This window comes from Doryrhamphus excisus, chromosome 11, assembly GCF_030265055.1.
Source record: "Doryrhamphus excisus isolate RoL2022-K1 chromosome 11, RoL_Dexc_1.0, whole genome shotgun sequence".
Lineage (NCBI taxonomy): Eukaryota > Metazoa > Chordata > Actinopteri > Syngnathiformes > Syngnathidae > Doryrhamphus > Doryrhamphus excisus.
Genome location: NC_080476.1, coordinates 14,270,495 through 14,283,577, shown reverse-complemented (window position 1 = coordinate 14,283,577; position 13,083 = coordinate 14,270,495). Strand labels below are relative to the sequence as shown.

At 37.5% G+C, this 13,083-nt stretch overlaps 1 protein-coding gene across 3 annotated transcripts in view; it reads left to right on the top strand.

The window, feature by feature from the left end:
• camkk1a (calcium/calmodulin-dependent protein kinase kinase 1, alpha a) overlaps positions 1-13,083 on the top strand; it is a 43,317-nt gene that overhangs the window by 19,330 nt on the left and 10,904 nt on the right. For 2 of the 3 annotated variants that reach the window (XM_058087779.1, XM_058087780.1), the window contains exons 5-13: positions 1,198-1,249; positions 2,176-2,309; positions 5,277-5,313; positions 5,584-5,605; positions 7,102-7,190; positions 8,986-9,185; positions 10,978-11,031; positions 12,485-12,558; positions 12,863-12,950. In XM_058087779.1, the coding sequence (XP_057943762.1) occupies positions 1,198-1,249; positions 2,176-2,309; positions 5,277-5,313; positions 5,584-5,605; positions 7,102-7,190; positions 8,986-9,185; positions 10,978-11,031; positions 12,485-12,558; positions 12,863-12,950 (750 nt within the window). Of the gene's footprint in view, positions 1-1,197; positions 1,250-2,175; positions 2,310-5,276; positions 5,314-5,583; positions 5,606-7,101; positions 7,191-8,985; positions 9,186-10,977; positions 11,032-12,421; positions 12,559-12,862; positions 12,951-13,083 lie in introns of all 3 variants that reach the window. The other variant, XM_058087778.1, reaches the window with a different exon arrangement.

Genomic DNA, 13,083 nt, shown 5'->3' with positions numbered 1-13,083 from the left:
TCTTACATTTGGAAGCCTGTTTCGACACAGATTATGCAGCGTGACGGAAATCCCGGTCCTCCGGGGGCAGCTTGTAGCTTGTGTGGGACGACATCTGTAAATATGCCAAATAACAAATGACAGGAATGAAGAGCCGAGCGGATGAGTAATGATGGATGTGTTCAAGGATGATTGTATTTCCTGGCAATTTGAGTTTTGGGTTTGTTTTTTTTCAATCGTTCCCATTTGCACTAATTTCATCATGTATACACGCGTGAAAATGTAGCAATTATCAATAACGTCAACAGTAGCTTAAGCTCCTCCTTCGGGGATGTGTAACGGGATATTCAGTACTGCACAAAAGTTTTTGTTCGGCCACCATTAGTGTGTGTTGCTTTCACTCCCAACCTGCATGGCCATGTATTGGAAAATACAAATGTAAAGGTGCCTGAGGGGGTGCTATTTAATGTCTAGAGGGCTCTAATGTTAAATTGTTAAATTTACAAGATCATGCACAGGTTGTCTATGCCATAACCACCCCCCACCCTCTCCAACACATAGTCGCTGCGCTAAGGAGCTCCATTAGTGTATTAAAAAAAATACTGTGCAATAAACCGTGCAATAAAAGTGTGACTAAAACAATGCAATTATGGAAATTTCTGGATAGTTCTTTTTCACTGTAATACGTAACGACGCAACAAGGCAAAAACACTTTAGCTCATTAGCATGGACGTGACAAAATCATATTTTAAGTAGATCAGTTGAGTTTCTTTCTTGGCTGTTGTCCCATTATCCGAAATAGTCGTCTGGCAAAGTTTTTTTTTTTTTTGAGCATCCCCAGTGAGAAAGCCTGTTAACATGGTTTCATTTTTGCAGCCACCGACGATGATGATAAATGTATTTTTCAATAACCACATTCAACTAAAATACACACATGCAGTATATAGATGGTGTACTGTGTACAAACTGTGTATTTAGTGGTGTCGCGTGGTTAAAATGTGCGTTCCAGTATCTGCTTCATAACATACCTCATACATGGTAGACAATTAGCAACATGTCATTCAAGCCCTACCTCCGTAATACGGTGGGATGCATGTCTGAAAGCTGTGGAAAAACCCCTCCATAATGCAACCCAGTTTGGAAACACTCACCTTCCTGGTAAAACACATACGGGTGTCCAATACTATGTCCCTTACCAAAATGACTTTCTATTTCCAGGCCATGAAGTTGGTTTCCAAGAAGAAGTTAATGAAGCAGTGTGGTTTTCCACGTAAGTCACGTTATGTTCCTGGTTTATAAGACCAAATAAAGAAAGGATGTCACAAAGTTCATGTAATCACAAAGGCCTTGTTGAATGTATTACTGTATGCAGCGTTTTACCATACATGTTTTTGTGCTGCATTTGGACTGATTTCACTCATCAACACATTATAATGGGACTGGGTCTGTCTTATTGGGCACTTTTGAAGATGCTAAAGTAGTGGTGTCCATAGTGCAGCCTGGATTTAATAAGAAAACCTTTTTAAAAAGCATTCATTAAGTCAGAATATTAAGAAAAAAGTTACAATCTGTTGAAAAAAGGTTGCAATTTCACTAGAATAACATAAGAAGAAAAATGTTAAATATTATTTAATATTAAAGAAAAAATAGAGTATTTTTAAGCTGTAATATAAAAATAAAAACAGAAGAGAATAAAGTTGTATTTTACAAAAATTATGTTCTAAAAAAAGTTCTAAGATTATGGGAATAAAGTCATAATATTATGGTTAAGATTCTTTAAGAAGAAAGTTGGAAAAAAAATACCAGAAATAACAAAAAAAGCTGTAATTTTGCAAGAACAAAGTCAAAACATTAAGAGAAAAAAATATTCAAACAATAAAAATAGAATAAATAATAATATATATTATTAATAATAAATAATATTATGAGGGGAAAATTTCTTTAGTAGCTTAGAGTTGAAATATTGATGAAAAAATTGTATTTTGAACCCATAAAATTACGAGAGAGAGCCTAACTGTAGTTATAATTCTTGGAGGGAAATTAGTTGTTATGGGAATAAAGTCAAAATATTATGAAAGTAAAATTTGCGAAGATTATGTAAGAAGAAAGTTGAAATATTTGGAAAATTGAGTTTAATTATTAAACAAATGTGTCTGGTGTGTGTGTGTGTGTGTGTTGGTCTGTGGGGTTCTCCAGGTCGCCCACCTCCTCGAGGGCCCAAGGCAGTCCAAGGAGAGCAGCCCAAATTTTTAGGACCGTTGGAAAGAGTTTACCAAGAGATCGCCATCCTTAAAAAACTGGATCATGTCAACATTGTCAAATTAGTGGAGGTGAGACACTAATGTTAGCATGTCAATGTTAGCATAGTCGCCTTTAAAGTCATTTCATAAGCACAAACTTACAGAAACGCTGAACATTAGCATGTTAGCATTTTTAGCATGCTAATGTTAGCATAGTAACCTTTTTTAGACATTTTCATTAGTATTAACATTGGCAGGCGCTTAGCGCTATCATGCTAGGTTTTGCATGCGAGCATTTTTAACATGCTAACATTAGCATAGTAACATTTTAGCCATTTACATGAGTAGAAACTTATATAAACAGGCGTTGCTACAATGTTAGGTTGCAAGTGCTAGCATAACTAGTGTTAGCATAGTAACCATGCTAATGTTAGCATGTTTGCATTGGTAGCATGCTACCATTAGCATAGTAGCATTTTTAGCCATTTTCACATTTAATATTGTCAGACTACAAGTGGTTAGGGCGCAGGCCACACAGCCAGGAGACCAGGGTTCAATTCCATCCATGCTAGGTTTTGCATGCTAGCACTGTTAACATGCTAACATTAGCATAGTAAAATGTTAGCCATTTTCATGAGTAGAAACATATAAACAGGTGTTGCTACAATGTTTGGTGTTAGCATGCCTGTGCTAGCATAACTCGTGTTAGCATAGTAATCATGCTAATGTTAGCATGTTTCCATTGTAGCATGCTACCATTAGCATAGTAGCGTTTTTAGCCATTTTCACATTTAACATTTTCAGAGGGCAAGTGGTTAGGCCACACAGCTTGGAGACCCGAGTTCGATTCCACCCTCGGCCATCTCTGTGTGGAGTTTGCATGTTCTCCCCGTGCATGCGTGGGTTTTCTCCGGGTACTCCGGTTTCCTCCCACATTCCAAAAACATGCTAGGTTAATTAGCGACTCCAAATTGTCCATAGGTATGAATGTGAGTGTGAATGGTTGTTTGTCTATATGTGCCCTGTGATTGGCTGGCGACCAGTCCAGGGTGTACCCCGCCTCTCTCCCGAAGACGGCTGGGATAGGCTCCAGCAACCCCCGCAGAATGGCTCCAAATAAGTCAGGAAAGTTTCAGTATTCCACTGTCGTTGTAGGTTCTGTCTGAGTAATAGAAGCACTTTCATTATGTGCTCCCTAATAGACGGCAGTGCGGTGCTTCTGTCATCACTGATTTTCCATTTTCAAACATTTGAACCCACGCAGAGCAGATTAAAAGCAATGGGAGTGTTGTGTCCATTTGTCACAGATGACATATCATCCACGCTGAGTCATGCACAGTGACACATTCTTTCTTTTAAAACAGCCAGCTCGATTTTTTAGAACTTCCCTGCAAGCCGGTTTACCTTTTATGCAACCCTAATACGTCTTAGTCAGCCCCTGCATTAGTCAACAACCACAACACAAATCCAAATGTTATGCATTCAATGTTAGATAAAGTACTGTTTATGCTAGATGATTTTGGTCCTTTAATAAGCAAAACCATTTATATTACAAACAACATTCTTTTAATGCTGTGGTGTCCAAAGTGCTGCCTCGGGGCCATTTGCGGGCCGGAGATGTATTTTTATTGCATTCTAAAAGTATTGAAATTAAAATTGTAATTGTAAAGTCAAGTAATTTTACTTGAATTAAGTCATTATAAAATTAAGAGAAACAAAATTGTAATCTAATGAGAAAAAAATAAAAAAATTATTTCCTAAAAAATATTTGTATTAATTAATTAAATTTAATAATTAATGAATAAATAATTAATTACATTTATGTGTTTAATTAAAATTGTGATTGCAAAGTCAAGTATTAATGTATTAATTAATAAAAAATATGTATATTAATTAATTACATTTAATAATTAATAAATGATAAATAAATAATTACATAAAAATGTTTTATTAAAAATGTAATTGTAAAGTCAAGTAATTTTACTTGAATTAAGTCACTATGATATTAAGAGAAACAAAATTGTAATCTAATGAGAAATAAATAAAAAAAATGTATTTAATTTAAAAAACATTTTTATTAAGTAATTAAATTTAATTATTAATAAATAAATAAACAAATAAATTAATTTTATTAATTTAAAATTGTTATTGTAAAGTCAAGTATTAATGTATTAATGAATAAAAATACTTTTATTAATTAAATTTAATAATTAATAAATAAATAAATAATGACATTACTTTTTTAAATTAAAATTGTAATTGTAAAGTCAAGTAATTTTACTTGAATTAAGTCATTATAATATTAAGAGCAACTAAATTGTAATCTAATGAGAAAAAATGAAAAATTTATTAATTAATAAAAAATTATTATTATATTTTAAAAAATGTGTTTATATGTTGTAATATGAGAGATGAATAAAGTTGTAATTTTTTGGAGAAGTAGGTTGGGGAAGTCTTTTTTTTTTTTTTGACTATGGCTTATTTCCTCTTGTTATGTCTACAGCTGTATATATTGGGTAATCGAGTGTAAAAGTGACCGCAGGGGTGTTACTTCACATCTACAGGGTTGTCGTAATGCTGAAAATATTCCATTCCTAAATAAGGAATCCCACTTCACTTAACAAGGTGGGTCTGTAACCTATGAACAGTGATAAAACAGGGATTTCTGTATCGGTGGGAGTTGTCTCATGGTATATTTTTGGGGTGTAGTTTGGATCTGGAAAGGTACAGCGCCCTGAAGTTGTTGTTGTTGTCATACAATTAGAGTCCAAGTACACCCACAGGTTATCAGTTTTTGTTTAAGCATTGCGAGGATGACATTTTTAAATCAAAAGCTCCTCTGCTGTCTGTTGCTAAACTCTAAGCTGCTTTTGTGTGTGTGTGTGTGTGTGTGTGTGTGTGTGTGTAAAGGTCAACCATTAAAAACATCTGAGTTCAAAACAACTCCGCAGCTGTCAGGATGAATTTTATTTTATTTTTTTAAATATAAGAGCCGGTCCACACGCATGGTGCGTCATCCTTCTAATGATGATCTCCTTGACTTTGTTTATATGGCAGGTGCTGGATGACCCTGCGGAGGACAACCTTCACATGGGTATGAACGCAGTATTTTTTTTCCTGCTTTTCAGCCCAGTTTTTTGTATTTTCTATTTTGCCTTTGGCACTTGAGACACGCAGTACGGCACAAACAAGTGTTCATAACTAATTCACCAGGTCACAGTTGGAGAATGTTCTTCATGTGGCACATTCATGCTCTAATTCAATGCAGTATGAATTTTCTGCTTGGAGGCTGCCCCCCCCCCCCTCCTTCGCTCGTCAATTGACTTGTTTTTTCTTTAACGTTCCGATTTCTTTCCCTTTGCAGTGTTCGAGCTGATGCGCAAAGGGTAAGTAAAGATCTTGTCCTTTGTTAATAATTGAAAGCTCACCCCCTCCCTTTCTATTCCTCCACTCCCTCATTTCTTCATTCCCTCCATCTATCTACCCCGCTGCCTCCGTCTGTCTCTTCAGTGTTCTTCCGAGCAGGTCTCTGCTGTTCATATGCTACTAAAAGTACAATGGAACCTCAAATAGTGTCATGATTGACAGACCGAAGAAAAATACATTTCATTCATTCATTCATTTTCTACCGCTTATCCTCACGAGGGTTGCGATGCGTGCTGGAGCCTATCCCAGCTGTCTTCAAGCAAGAGGCGGGGTACACGCTGGACTGGTGGCCAGCCAATCACAGGGCACATATAGACAAACAACCATTCACACTCACATTCATACCTATAGACAAATTTGGAGTGGCCAATTAATCCAGTGGCAGTCTAAAAATAAAGAATTCATTTCAAGAAATGCTGCAAATGTTTGACAGACAGCATGAATGGCCTGCAAGAAAATACGTGTCAAAAACGGCAATTCCACAACTTCACAGAGTGAACGATGATAGTGCAATATTTCCTTTACTATATCATGATAAGGTATCGTAATTTTTGGACTATTAATATATTTTGTGGCCGTATTCAACAACAAAACAGTAATTCATTCATTCATTCATTTTCTACCGCTTTTTTTATGAGTAATAATAGCATGTTAGCATTTTTAGCATGCCAATGTTAGCATAGTAACCTTTTTTAGACATTTTCATTAGTATTTACATTGGCAGGCGCTTAGCGCTATCATGCTAGGTTTCGCATGCTAGCATTTTTAACATGCTAACATTAGCATAGTAACATTTTAGCCATTTTCAGGAGTAGAAACTTATATAAACAGGTGTTGCTACAATGTTAGGTTGCTAGTGCTAGCATAACTAGTGTTAGCATGTTTGCATTGGTAGCATGCTACCATTAGCATAGTAGCATTTTTAGCCATTTTCACATTTAATATTGTCAGAGTACAAGTGGTTAGGGCGCAGGCCACGCAGCTAGGAGACCAGGGTTCAATTCCACCCTTGGCCATTTACGTGCAGAGTTTGCACGTTCTCCCCGTGCATGCGTGGGTTTTCTCCGGGTACTTCGGTTTCCTCCCACATTCCAAAAACATGCTAGGTTAATTAGCGACTCCAAATTGTCCATAGGTATGAATGTGAGTGTGAATGGTTGTTTGTCTATATGTGCCCTGTCATTGGCTGGCCACCAGTCCAGGGTGTACAAGACAGCTGGGATAGGCTCCAGCACCCCTTGCGACCCTTATGAGGATAAGCGGTAGAAAATGAATGAATGTAAGTGTTAGCACGTCTGCATCATAGTTTGTGTTTTGTCTGGAGAGAGTCTGCAAGTTCTTGCCATGCTTTCATGCAGCCTGAGTGATGTTTGGTCACGTGGACATTGGAAATAGATTGGACTGTAGAAATGATGCCGGAATCTCCACCAATGCATCCTTGTGTGTGCACCGACAGGCCAGTGATGGAAGTGCCTACAGACAATCCTTTGTCAGAAGAACAGGCAAGGTTATACCTCCGAGACATCATCCTCGGTATAGAGTACTGTAAGTATCTCTTACATGTAGGCAGGCTGAGCAAAGTACAGTCATGGAAAAATGTAGGACGTCTTCCAAGAAGATGAATGTCTTCTCCCAATGTTCCTTCTTAGTATGTTTGTCATTACTAAAAAATAATTCAGTGCCACTTTAGTGTTTTTGTTCGCTTGTTTCTGTCAGGCTAATCAATAATGAGCCTACCCTATGTGCAGTGAAAGTGTAACCTGCTGCAGTACATTACTTTTACAAGGCTTGAGGAATAATGACCAGGAATCAATACTGTTTCTCCATTGCAGTTTTCGAGTTCGTCTGCAGAGACACCGAAAAACATTTGTTTGACAGACTGCTTAATGCTAAAAGTCTTAAAATGTTAGACTTCAAGGTCTTCAAATCATAATGTGTTGATTACTAACTGCCACAGCTATGAAATGTACTCCTTAGAATATTAGAATATCTACTTCATCTGTGTTAACGCTGATGTCTTGTAACGTGGATATTGTTGCAACCAGGGGCGTCACTATGTTATGAGGATGGGGGGGCTTGAATGAATGTAGTAGACATTAAAAAAAAAAAAAACGACAGTGATCAATGATATAATAATCATTATTATATTATTCATTAGCCTATTATTATTACTATCATCATTATTCTTCTTCTGATTATTACTAGCCTGCTTATTGGCTTGCTTATTAGCCTGCTTTTGCCGCCGTACTATATGAAATTTGTCAGCGATTTCTTTTGAACAAAAAATTAAAAATTCAAACAAAATCAATAAAAAATATCAAATTATTTAGGGGGGCTTAAGAACATTTTAGGCAATTTTTTAATAGGCTTATTAGCCTGCTTTTGCCCTATTATATAAAATTACTACTACTACTAGTAGTCGTAGTAGGCTAGTATTAGCCTGCTTATTGGCTTACTTATTAGCCTGCTTTTGCCCTATTATATGGAATATGTCAGATTTCTTTTGTTAAAAAAATTTAAAAATCAATAAAAAATGAAAATAGAATCAATAAAAAATATCAAATTATTTAGGGGGCTTAAGAACATTTTAGGCCATTTTTTAAAATAGGCTTGCTTATTAGCCTGCTTTTGCCCTATTATATGAAATTTGTCAGATATTGTTGTAAAAAAATATTTGAAATAAATAAAAAAAATAAAAATAAAATCAATAAAAAATATCAAATTATTGAAGGGGCTTAAGAACATTTTAGGCCATTTTTTTAAATTGCTTGCTTGCTTATTAGCTTGCTTTTTCCCTATTATATAAAATTACTACTACTACTACTACTACTAATACTAGTAGTAAAAGTAGTAGTAGTAGCTTTTGCCCTATTATATGAAGTTCGTCACAGATTTCTTTTGTAAAAAAAAAAAATGTAATCAATAAAAAATAAAAATAAAATCAATAAAAAAAATATCAAATTATTTAGAGGGGCTTACGAACATTTTAGGCCATTTTTTAAAATAGGCTTAATAGCCTGCTATTGCCCTATTATATAAAATTACTACTAATAGTAGTAGTAGTAGTAGTAGTAGTAGTAGTATGCTAGTATAAGCCTGCTTTATTGGCTTGCTTATTAGCCTGCTTTTGCCCTATTATATAAAATTACTACTACTACTAGTAGTAGTAGTGGTAGGCTAGTATTAGCCTGCTTATTGGCTTGCATATTAGCCTGCTTTTGCCCTATTATATAAAATTATGAAACCAGCAAGCAGTCTATGGGTGAAAATCACACCAACTCAAACGTTGGCCCTAGTTGCTGCCATTTTAGCCAATGAACTCCCACTTGTGCGTCCACAGTACACTACCAGAAGATTGTACACCGGGACATCAAACCTTCAAATTTGTTGCTGGGGGATGACGGCCATGTGAAGATTGCCGATTTTGGAGTGAGCAACCAGTTTGAGGGCACGGACGCTATGCTGTCAGGAACAGCTGGTACTCCTGCCTTCATGGCACCAGAGACCTTGTCCGACAAACGCAAGAGCTTCAGCGGGAAGGTAAGTTAGCTTACAGTAGATACAGTAGATCAGTATTGACGTCAAGTCAGTATCTAGTAGATGCATCGTCAATCAGGCGCATCTCAATCAGGCTGGCACATCTGGACATTAGGGCCGGGACCACGTGTCGGCGTCATCGATGACATCGACATGACAAATACGTCGACACAAGAACTGCATATCGACGCGCCTTCACTCAGAATTAGTGGTGGACAAAACTGTTCATTTCAGTGAACAGGATCATTCAGTAAAAAGATCCGTTCATTTCGGTCCATTGGTCGTTAGCCTGTGATCTCCCCCTGTGCATAGACCCGGTCAGTTTTGTCGAGTCAGTTCGTTCACTCATGTTCACGTTCGTTCCGACTCAACAACTCACCAACCAGTGCTGTGTCGGTCATGAACAAAATGGTATTTTATGGGCGGTTCATTCGTTCGCAAAAAAAGAAATAGTTATTTTGACACGTTTGTTCACAAACGCCACACCACTACTCAGAATCAAAACATGGCGGCGGCCGCGGCAACAAGTTTCAGTGAGTCCGGCCAGAAGAAAAGATGGCGCAAAAGAGTATCCAAAGTATGGGGACTTTCAGGGATTAATCAATGCATCGTTTGGTCCCAAACACGCGGCCCGCGGGCCAAATGTGGCCCGCAGGACACTATTTTGATATGAAAGTTTAATGTTAGTGCGGCCCGCACAAGTTTGATATGGATGCTGTATGGTATCATGTACCCAGAAAAAAATATTACGTTTGATTAATGTTCATGTTAGAGGTTAAATAACTGTTAATAGTTATCCTCCCTATCCGTGTGGAAGTGGTACGTTTTTGGCTATTTAAGTTTAAAGGAAATGACTTGAAGGCTACCGTTTAGGTGGCTAGCTCTCTAGTTTGCGAGTTAGCATGTGTCTCAAGACCCTGCAGTTGCGCAATATGTTGTAAATAAAAAGAGTATAAATGTGACTATAGTCGTGTTTTGTCATGTCTACAGGGCTCTAATAATGCTTTGTTCATTTTAATCTGAAAAAAATCATTTGTCTACCCTCTAAGATATTTGAGAACAGTGGAATGTTTTATCAGAGCTTTTCTTGTAGAAAATTTGAATAAATTATTTTGTTGTTAATAAATGCGTTTTTTTTTTTTTGTGAAACCTGATGCGGCCCAGTCTCACCCAGACCCGAGCTCCAGTGGCCCCCAAGTAAATTGAGTTTGAGACCCCTGTTCTAGATTAATGGTTTAACCCAGCCCTAGTGGACATGCAATATTTCCCCATTCCTCCTTGCAGGAAGCCAAACTGTGGCTTTCAAGTCCAGCCCCAAATTCTCAGTTATATTGCGTCCTGGACCGATTCTCTAGAACATTGACCTTGCTGCCTTTTTGAACCGGTTCTGTGTAGTTTTTTGTTTTTCTGTTTATGCTTGGGGTGGTTGTCTTGCTGAAAAATAAAGTTCTCTTGAAGGTTGAAACGGATAACGCTCCAGGATTCGTGCTTTCGCTCTACCTTGAAAAGCCTTCCCGAGCCTGCTGCTATGAATCATCCCCACCGCCATGCTGTCATGGTGGTGCGTTTGTGGTCATGTGCCAAAAAGCTTCCATTTCTTAATTAAGGATTTAATTTCACTCTGCGGGATGCCGAGCGAGTGGGAAACATCTCTGTAATCATCTCCTGTCCTAAACATCTCAATTACTTCTTAGGTGTTGGGTGTTTTGGTTCGAGTCTGACCTTGACACTAACCAAGGTTCCAATGTTTTATGTCGAGTTTTATAACATTCGAGTACATGTTGTGTTTTTAAAGGCGCTGGATGTTTGGGCCATGGGAGTCACGCTCTACTGTTTCATCTTTGGAAAGGCAAGTTCACATCTTTTCTTTGTCTTATGACTCTGTTTTCGGGGTGTGTATTGGCAACAATCTGGCGATACGATACGTATCATGATACGATATATCACGATACTGTTAACAAGGCGATATTTTTTTTTGTTTTTCTTGTAGTTAAAGATTATTTCCTGGAAAAACTGAATTACATCAGCAATATGCACTTACTAAACACATTTTTATTCCATTAGAACAGAATGTTATCCTGTATCACATGAAATTATTATTATGAAATTATGAAATTACAAATTTCCCCACTGAGGGACGAATAAAGGCATATCTTAATCACAAACTTTCCTCTGTAAAAAAAGGGTAGCATTTGGATAGATAAAGCTTTAACATCCAGCTCTAAATTTACAAAAAAAAATCCATAAAAAACAAATAAATTAAATTATGTGCCAAGATCCTGCTCAAATGTTCATTCTATTAGCTGTGAAAAAATGCAGAGTATACAGTCCCTGACTTATCCACCATTAGAAGAGTATTTTTGTGGAACAAAGTAACTAACATCAGTAAAAAGTCCTTTTAGGATGCATGAAATAACTATAATTATTTAACAAAATAGTGATATCAATTTGAAAAACAAAATACCTGCAATATCGCAGTACTACTTTTGTAGTATACAAAAGGACCTTGGCATTGCTTGCTAGCGGCTGGCCCTCATGATGTCTCGCTAAGTGGACTCGCAGATTTGTCGTGTCTCCCAAATAATTTATTCGGGAAAACACGACACATTTTACAAACGACATGGGTTTTGTCAATTTCTTTTTTTATTTACAACATATTGCGCAACTGCAGGGTCTTGAGACACATGCTAACTCGCAAACTAGAGAGCTAGCCACCTAAACGGTAGCCTCCGAGTTATTTCCTTTAAACTTAAATAGCCAAAAACTTACCACTTCCACACGGATAGGGAGGATAACTATTAACAGTTATTTAACCTTTAACATGAACATGAATCAAACGTAATCATTTTTTCTGGGTACATGATACCATACAGCATCCATATCAAACTTGCGCGGGCCGCACTAACATTAAACTTTCATATCAAGGCGGGGGCCTCAAACTTGTGTCCTGCGGACCACATGCGGGCCGCGTTTTTGAGACAGTCTATGAAAAATGCCTAAAAATATCCATATCATACTTTTTATTATCGATACAGTATTGTGATATATCGCCGAAACAATATTTTTTTACACCCCTACTCTGTTGACTATTTAACTGTATTAGTATAGGCTGGAATCACATGTGATTTAACATAGTTTGCGTGCCCTGCAGAGAGAACACTGTAATGCAATGGATTCATTGATCTTAATGAATGTCAAACATCTCATTATCTGCCTGGATTTTACATTTTTTACTGTAGCAAGAGAGTCATTTAATGTACCTTTCCTGTGTTTGGCCACCGTTTTCTGCGCCTCGCCTGCAGTGCCCGTTCATCGACGAATATATAATGGCTTTGCACAATAAGATAAGGACCAGGCCTGTGGATTTCCCAGAAATGTAAGTTCCACCTCCTTCCCGTGCTGCTTCACTTGCCACGTTATTAAAAAAAAAAAAGAGACAGCCGCGTCCAGTTTTTACAGTCTACAGATTAGGTCGTTATCTTCTGTATTTGCCACTCGGCTCATTTGCATCCCAGACACAAACATGTCAGTGCCCTGCCAGCATGCACTAAATGTCACATGCATGTGATCAAAACAAGCAGAGAGATCCCAACACTTTTGTCTTATTCCTGGCTCTTCCCGGTGACGAGCTATCGCTCCGGCCGCTAATACCGTACTATGATTTCTGTCCATCTATTTAGACCAAAAATCAGTGAAGAGCTGCAGACCCTGATCTTACGGATGCTGGATAAGAACCCAGACACCCGGATCACCGTACCTGAAATAAAGGTAACATGATCCCATGGGGGGGCGGGGTTTGTGGTTTGTTCAACATGCCCCGAGGCATGATGGAACCTGTTTGTTCCAGGCTCAAACAACACCAGTAGGGAGCCCCTTTTTGTCTTTGCGTGTCCCAGACCAC